The sequence below is a fragment of the Lactuca virosa genome, chromosome 9, assembly GCF_052849685.1.
Source record: "Lactuca virosa cultivar CGN04683 chromosome 9, Lactuca_virosa_CGN04683_v6, whole genome shotgun sequence".
Lineage (NCBI taxonomy): Eukaryota > Viridiplantae > Streptophyta > Magnoliopsida > Asterales > Asteraceae > Lactuca > Lactuca virosa.
Genome location: NC_136434.1, coordinates 140,723,701 through 140,732,521, shown reverse-complemented (window position 1 = coordinate 140,732,521; position 8,821 = coordinate 140,723,701). Strand labels below are relative to the sequence as shown.

General features: G+C 31.8%; 1 protein-coding gene across 1 annotated transcript; it reads right to left on the bottom strand.

Moving 5' to 3' along the window:
- Positions 1 to 3,778: 3,778 nt before the first annotated feature.
- Positions 3,779 to 8,005, bottom strand: LOC145137758 (embryogenesis-associated protein EMB8-like). The gene is made up of 14 exons (XM_079071896.1): positions 7,695 to 8,005; positions 7,469 to 7,558; positions 7,312 to 7,373; positions 6,293 to 6,393; positions 6,051 to 6,140; positions 5,826 to 5,948; positions 5,590 to 5,667; positions 5,422 to 5,507; positions 5,215 to 5,263; positions 5,011 to 5,067; positions 4,781 to 4,911; positions 4,589 to 4,672; positions 4,336 to 4,405; positions 3,779 to 4,248 (listed from the first exon to the last, which is right to left on the bottom strand). The coding sequence occupies exons 1-14, from the start codon at positions 7,943 to 7,945 to the stop codon at positions 4,003 to 4,005; spliced, it is 1,518 nt and encodes a 505-aa protein (XP_078928022.1). The 5' UTR covers positions 7,946 to 8,005; the 3' UTR covers positions 3,779 to 4,002.
- Between the last annotated feature and the right edge of the window lie 816 nt (positions 8,006 to 8,821).

Sequence of the window (8,821 nt, the reverse complement as noted above, 5' to 3'; positions counted from 1 at the left end):
ATCAAGATCAAGAAGGTGATAAGCATGAAAAAGGATGTGGTCTTTGAAAACATTGTTCAAAATGTTAAATATGTTGTGGCCAGGGCAAATGGAAAAACATGCGAATTCACTATTGCGGATTTTCCTCTGATGAACTTGTATGACCTTATACAAGTGGCATTGCTTCTGAAAGACAAATCCTTTTCTTTTCTGCAAAACACAGATCCAGAGGAATTCAAACTTGGAGTTCCTCACATCAAAATCTTCATTGAGAATTATTATGAGTGCCTAGCACTGACTGATGTGGAGTTGGCTATTGCAAAGGGAATGGAAGTAAAAGTTCCAATGGCTCCTTCGTTGACTCAGACTGAGTTAAAGAAATATGCTGATGGAGAAATATGTTTAAAGCCATTTGGAATAGTTTTTGCTGGAAAGGATAAAGCTGGAAAAGCGAAGCGGTTTTTGTTCCAAGCTAGCGAAGTGGAGAGATATTCTACATCTCAATATACGAACTTGATTGTTTGTATGAACCACTGCAAAAAGAACAATGAAGGAGACAAGAAGGAATTGAAGAAAATTATTTCTTGGTATACTGAGGTTTGAAGAGTTTTGCTGTACTCCATTACTCTACTTACAAACTGAAGACTTCGACTTTGATTACAAAGGGGGAGATTGTTAGGGTCGAAATGTTGTAATAGTCGAAGTTTGTATTTAGGGTCTTCGAACATTTATATAATGTATTTTATTAGGGCATAATATTCGAAGCTTCATGTTTAGTCCTTAGTATATTTTTTGTACGCTTTTCTCTTCTATAAATAGGAGTGGTTACTAGTGTCTTAGTAACGAAGTCTTTACAGAATATTCATTGTACTCTGTAAAATTTGCAAAAGCGTAATAGAGCCAAACAGATCATATTTACATCGGTGTTCAAATCTTTCAATTCTACTTTGAATTTACTCTCTAATTCGTTCAATACTTGATTCATTGTCTCATCATACAGTAGTCATGTGATGCATTAAATGCATGAGACACACAAGTCAAAAGTTGCAGCAACATATATGTATATTTGTGTGAATCGAAGAAGAATTTTACGGCTCAAAAGCCTATAAATATGCATTTTCTCTTCGTTTTTTAAGACACACAACATAGAGTAATAGATAAGAAAGAGTGAGGTAGTATTTTTGTTTAGAGCCTTATTTTTTGCAGTGAAAAATATGAGTGATATCTTACAATAAGTGCTCAGATTACAAGTGCGGTTTATCCTTGTATGATTGTAATTTCTTTGGTGTTAATAAAAATACTCTCTCTCGTTCGCTCGTGGGTGTAGGTCAGATTAGACCAAACCACATTAAATACCGTGTTCCGATTTTATAGTTTTCGTTTGCAGTTTTTTAGTAGTTTTTATCTCGCGTGTGTTACCAAAATCATTTATAGTTTTGTCCAAAGTGCTTAACTTGCTTTGTTTCATTCCCAACACAAAATGACATGGGTTTTGTGGTGCAAGGTTACGAGTCAACAAAATTTGGGTGGTCTTGGTGTTGGTATATCATTTTTTGCTTTTAATCGGGCACTTTTATTTAAATGGGTGTGGTGTTTTTGTACAAAACCTTGGAAAATGACTTCTAAGTCCAACGAAGTTTTCAAACCGTTCAAAAAACATCAATCATGTTTTGTCTGTTCAAAAAAACCCAACGAACTTAACCTTTTGTCTAAAAAATCCCAACGAAGTTTTCAAACCGTTCAAAAAACCTCAATCATGTTTTGTGTCTTCAAAAGGTTAAGTTCATTGAGTATTTTTGAACAATCAAAACATGATTGGGGTTTTTTGAACAGTTTGGAAACTTTGTTGGTCTTACAAGTCATTTTCCCGATACGATAATAAGTCGTGTCATTTATTTCTCTTCTTTGACTTCCATAGAATTGAACAAAAGTGTAACTTAGTTTGGCTTTTTTAGATAAAACGTTAAGTTCGTTGGGTTTTCTTGAACGGATAAAACATGATTGGGGTTTTTTGGACGGGTTGGAAACTTTGTTGGGCTCGTAAGTTCTCTACAAAACCTCAATCATTGTTGACGAGAAAGTTGTACGGTTTTTGATTTGGATGTTTATGTTTATTTATATTCACTAAGCGAATGCCCGCGCGTTGCGTACAAACACCTATATAGTTGAAGTTTTTACAAATATTTGTTTTTTTTTAAATATAACAATAACGTTGTTGTTAAATTTGATATAATAATTCGTATATTAAATTGGTATAATATATTGATTATTTTGAATTATATGATAATATATACATCTATTATAACTGCATAATTTCAATCGTTTGAATGACTTCTACCCGTGAGTTACACATGAATAAAATTAAATATAATATATTATTTAATCTTATTAATAGTTGTTGTTATTATTAATTAATTTTTTTAAAATTTATTTGCTTAATGTTTTAATTTCTATCATTTAATTATTTAAAACGTCAAACATTATTTTTTGATTTTAAATGTAACAATATAATCATTTACATAGAGTTAGTTTTAACTATTGTTGTTGTAAGTTATTTTAAGCAACTTATTTGAAATTTTTTAACGATTATAAAAATATATTTAGGAAATATTTTAGTTAAATTGAGATAACAATTTAGTTTTTGCAATTATCACTACAATTTTTCACTTTTAACTATTTACAAAATATTCTTTGGTTTTTTAAGTAGAACTAAAATTTATATTGAAATGTCATTGTAATGTTATAATTAAATTAACAATTTAAGTATTTTGTCAAAACTGTTCAAAAGTTGTAGCTTTAAACTGATAATGGTTACATACAACAACATTTTAAATCTAATAAATTAACTATAACTTGTTAAAAGTTAAACACATAACTTTATAAGTAGAAGTAAATATATTATTTTAAGATTGAAATTTAGTTTATTTATGATTACACTTTAGGTTTGATATTTATTTAGTCTTATTAACTAACTTATAATCATTATTAGAAAGACACTATATTTTATCATTTTTAACTATTTACAAAATATTATTTGGGTTGTTTAAGTTAAACTAAAATTTATATTTAAGTTGACCATGTGATGTTATATTCTAATTAATAATTTAAGTATTTTATACAAATTGTTCCAAAATTGTATCTTTAAAATGATAATGATTTACATCCAACAATATATTAAAACTAATAAATTAAGTATAACATGTTAAAAGTTAAAAAACATAACTTAATTTATAAGTAGAAGTAAAAATATTATTTTAATATTGAAATTCAGTTTATATATGATTACACTTCAGTTTTGATATTTATTTCACCTTATTAACCAACTTATAATTATTATTATTAAAAAGAAATTGAAAAGCCATGTGAGTTTCAAATAAATATGGTGAAAGGAAAAATGCATGGGAGTTTCAAATGAATGTGGTGAAAGGAAAAATATTTCATTTATAATATAGGGCGTGTTCGGCACGGAGCGTTTGAGAGCTTCTAGCTTCTAGCGTTTGACAAAACGCTCCGTTTGAAACAGAAAACCTCGTTCGGCACTACAAGCTTCTAGCGTTTAGTTTAAACAAAACGCTTCAAATCCAAAAGCTACTTCATGTAGCGTTTAACAAAACGCTACAAGCTACAAGCTACAAGCTACCCGCTACACGCTACAAGCTACCCGCTACCAGCTAATTTTGCCGAACACGCCCATAATATGATATGATGATTATGTTTATTTATGTTAATATATGTTTTCTTATGCTTGTTCATTCATGACCGTTTATATTCATTTAGCATTTTGAGGAACATACAAACAAACACAAACTATGTAATTTTACTGAGGGATCATTTTTGTTGTAGTGGGAGACACCATTAATTACGTACCAACCTGGACAGATCTTTGATTCTTATTGACTAATTTATTGTGTTTACAAATACATGCAATTCATAGGACTTGATCATGTATTTATAAACTCCACTAAAAGAAATTCCTTTACCTTCGTCTTTTCTGAAAATTTTTCTTGACAGAGAACAATCCTGTTAAAAATGATCCGTGAATCTTTTTAGAATGAATATGAAACTGTCAATACTTGAGGAATTAGCCTCAAACCCTTTTGCAGCATCTGATGAGACTATTTTCCTCTCCATAAAGATCTTGTTCGTTTGCAGTAATTTGTTGTCTACATGATGTATCTGATTCTCAGTTTTCTTGACCAAATGGATATACGGATCTTGATCTTTGTCTGTTAGAGACTTTTGAGGACCAACAAGGAGAGAATCCGGCATCTGGAAAAGAAAAATAATACGTAATTAACAGCTATGCGTATGCATGTGTGAGTTTGGAATGAAGCTTTAGTTTATATATATTCTTACCATATTTTGTTTGTGGATTATGGTGCTAGAGCTTAGAACAGTGAGAAATTCATCAACAGCTCTTACCCACCTGAAGATTTAAAAAATGTGCAGACTGAGATACAATCTTGAGAAAGATATTGGGGTTTCTTTTCTGTTTGTTGCGATGGTTTCATGTTTGATTTTTCAAAGTTTTGATCATTGTCATCAACTTATAATCATATGTTCTTCTATATATGCTTAAATTAGAATCGATGGAAAATGTTTTAATTACCAGACGCCCTTTGCATCCATCCCATCAAAGTATCCTAGATGTCCTCCGTGTTGTGTAGTAGCTAAAATAACATTCTTGTTCGCTCTATACATATGTTTAAAGCACAATTATAAAACAATATTATCAGAAAACGATGGATCGATGTTAGAATGAATGTAATATTCGAATAATTAAACTGAAAGAACAACATACCTGCATTCATCCCATATGACGGCTTCTCTTGTGCAAACGGGATCATCCAATGCACTTATGCAAAGTAGAGGTACCTTTATGCGTTCAACATAACCGACACAACTAGATTCCCTATAATATATATCAGCCGTCTGAGAAATAGTAACTAGATCATCAATTAATTAATAATGGAGATTAAACAAATGAAAAAAAGAAAAAGAAAACAAATGATGAAAAACATCAAGTCTTACATCGAATTTTCCAACGCGACAAGTACCACTTGTGTCAAACTCACGAACACGACGTGCCTGCAAGATTTTCATATATGAGAGTGTCAGAACTCAGAAACGAAAGTTATAATTAAAGCAGCGAAACCACAATATGCATGTTCTCATTTGGAAGTTAAAAACATGATTAATTATTCTTTGTAAAACCCCAAACATATAAAAAATTACCTTTTCAATGCCCTCCCAATCTGAAAGACGAGTGAAGAACTGTTGATGCCTGGGAAAAAGAGCCAAATTTTGATCTTAAACAAGCATATTAACATTTAACAAATGATAACATCATGTAGACATACAACTTTGGTAACATCAAGCCTCAAGTATTTAATCCCAATGTAATAAAGTTCGAAAGTATTTTTTAGCGTGATGCATTCATACTTTTTCGCATAGCGTTTTAAACCAGCACCCAAGGCTTTGTCATAGAACCTTTGCACAGCGTTTCGCCCTATAAATCTGTCACAGAGCTGTCATTGAAGGGATCAGAATGAGTTATCAAATCCAAAAACCTTTTTTTATAATGAATTTTGATGTTTATGAAATACCAACCAGGAGGTCCCAAGGACAACATACTGCAGCAGCCCCATCTATAAGAATGTTATCACCATCTTCACCTAGATATTTTACCTGAAATTAGGATTAATTTATGCTTGTCAACTAAATTAACATGTTCATGGATTGGTTAATTAATCTCATATGAAGTGAGTGAATTGGGTTTATAATCTCCAATTTCTCATAATAGTCGACAAATTGAATACAGTTTGGAGGATCTTAGAGATTAATACCATCATATTTGCTCCAAGACTTGTTCCAACAACAAACAAAGGAACACCGGGGGATCTAGAGCGAATATGTTTAACTACTTTGCGTAAATCTCCCGTCCACCCACCATTATAAAAGAAATCAGTCTGCTTAGACATGCATATTGCAAAATGGAGACAATATCATGTGAAACAGAGTATAAGATAAGTTATTGGAAGCATGAACAAAGAAATTAATTAAACACATACGTTTAATGGAACTCCCCCGAGGCCTCGATGGTTACTAACCACTACATTCCAGCCACGTTTTGCCATGTAGAATGTGAGATGTTTAATGTACTGTCATGTACACATTATAAAAGTCAGAGCTGCGGTTTACCTTTTTTTTTTACATAACAGTCAATGTCCAATAGAAAATTTTACATTTGAATTTTAATAACGATTTGTTATTATAGTTTAATTCAGTTACAACTAGAGGATAGAAAACTTACAACAGAATCAGAATCACTTGTGAGTCCGGGGATCACAACGACAATGGGCATGTTAGAAACTTGATGAGCTTCATCATTTGCCTTGTTTTCCTTTTCCATGACTGTAAAAAGAAATGAAATTGAGAAATATTTTTACACATATTCCTTTGATTATACCGTATATAAGTGGGTTTCTGCACCCTTGGTTGGCCCACACCAATGAGTCTCAAAAGCATTACGTGAAATGTGAATCATATATATAATGTTTTGCCAAGTGGATGACATAATAAAGGCTCTAATGTTGGTGATTAGATCACCTTGCATTTGGTGTAACTAGTATAAACAGAAGTGTCAGTTGGGATTAATATTGCGATCTAATACAAGTTAGGAAAAGCATGTTTCTGAGTTAGAAAGTAAAATGTTTCCAAGTCAAAAAGGTTTGATGTTACCGAAGCTGCTATAGATGCTTCGGTCACGTGGCTGCTATAGAGGTTGTTCTTTATGACATGTTAATTTCTCCATACTACTTCCAAAAACAGTTATAACTTTCATATAACTGCTAATAACTTCCGAAAATTTGTCAACCTTATCCACTTTGTCGATAAAAAAAGAAGTCATACTTTAGATTTTTGGACTCACGCAGTAGAAATTTTTAACAATTCTTTCATATTCATAGTTACTTGGCTTTCATTCTCTGCCAAGATTGAATGCGTTCTTTGATTAATTTTTCTAGATCGAATTTCGTGATACACGTGCAGTAAATGGACGGAATATTAATCAAGGATAGTGAAGTCTTACAATCAATCAAAACATCCAAGATTCTTGATTTCACACCTTAATTATTAACATTTAGGGCCCAAAAGGAGACCAATCCATATTAGAATTGAAACTCCTACACTATGGTTGCCATGATTAAAACCTTCCCCTGTTTTGCAAAGATACCATCCCATAAACCATATGTCCTATGCCAAGGGGGCACAAACGGTTTTTTTGGTAGTAAAGATAATCTTACACTTAACGAGTATAAAGAAGATCATTACCATCAAAACGTGTCAACCAATCCAGAGCTACTATTCCACCATCATCCATGCTAAGTAGCTCCCTAAGAAAATAATTAACAAAAATAAATGAAATATAAGCAGACAAAAGCAGTAAGATATATTAGTATGAGAAGAAAGGCATGGAAAGAAAACATACCTTCTGTAGTCGAAAACAGGAGGCCTCCCAAAGAATCTCAAGAAAGTAGTTTGAAGATGAGGACTCGAAAGCCATGGAGTAGACATATACCTGCAAAAATCAAAACAACATCCAATGATCCTTCATTCAACAACATAATTACAGTTTTCTGTTTCGGGGAATGCCATAAAATTAGATCATTTAACAACTTAGTGAAGATAACGAGTGGTTAAAGAGAATCTGGAACCTTCCATGAAGAAGTGTGCACTTGGAGACGACTTCATGGTAGAGTTGAGAGCAAGAATTGAAGGTCAAATCCACTCGTTGTCCTCTAAATCCACTAAACAGATCCTGAACAATATGAAACTCGAGGAAATTGTACAATAACACCCACAAAACCAACATGAATCCGATTACATAGTGAGTGATGGGTATGAGAGTTAACGCTTTCAATAATAGCTCGTATGGTGAATCACCAAACGAGCTAACAGTTTCCATTGATATATGAGGCAGGGAGAAAGCGAGAGAGATGAGTGATAGAGGAAGTTTGAATGAAAATGTTATTATTCGCCTTGAAATCATGTGTATTATATATATGGACTTGGACCGGAGACTTGTTTCTATTATACGTCTACTATTACAATTGTTAAATTATAACATAATATAATAATAATTAACACGAAAAAAATATTATTATTAAGTGAAAGTTATAATATATTGTTATCTGATGTAAAATTGTTTAAAATTTTCCTTTAAATGAACAAAAATTTGGAAAATTATATTATCTGATATAAATAATACATCGTTTAAAGTAAAATTTAATTTAGAATAAGTTATTGTTATTATATGTATTTGACTTTATTCAAAATAACAACACGTTTTTGTGACTTATTAAAACATATATTTTCCATTTTTATGAGAACAAGTGGGCTGCCTTTGTTATAAAAGTTAAATATTATAAAAATCCATGATTATAACGAACTTTGTCGTATTAAATAGGTTCTCACTTTAATCAAATGTCATGCCAAACACAAAACCAGTAGGCTTATTCTAATTTATCATACCTAACAAATCGAATCATAAGATTGAACCCATCATTTTTTATACTTAAAAGAAGATGAAATTATAAGAATGGTCTTGTGAAAGACTGAAAATTACAAATTTACTCCAACTTTCCATTTAGTTACATATACAATTCTTTCTAAGCATTTTCTTGAACTCAACCCCACACCGTAGTCACATATGAGAGCCCACCACCTTCAGCTCTAGCATACGAGGGCTCGCTACCTCCCATCTTAAGGGCCTTGTAAAGTCTCCTCCTCCACCACCCTTCTATTGATTCTTCCACAAAAAAATTGTGCACTTCTTGTACTG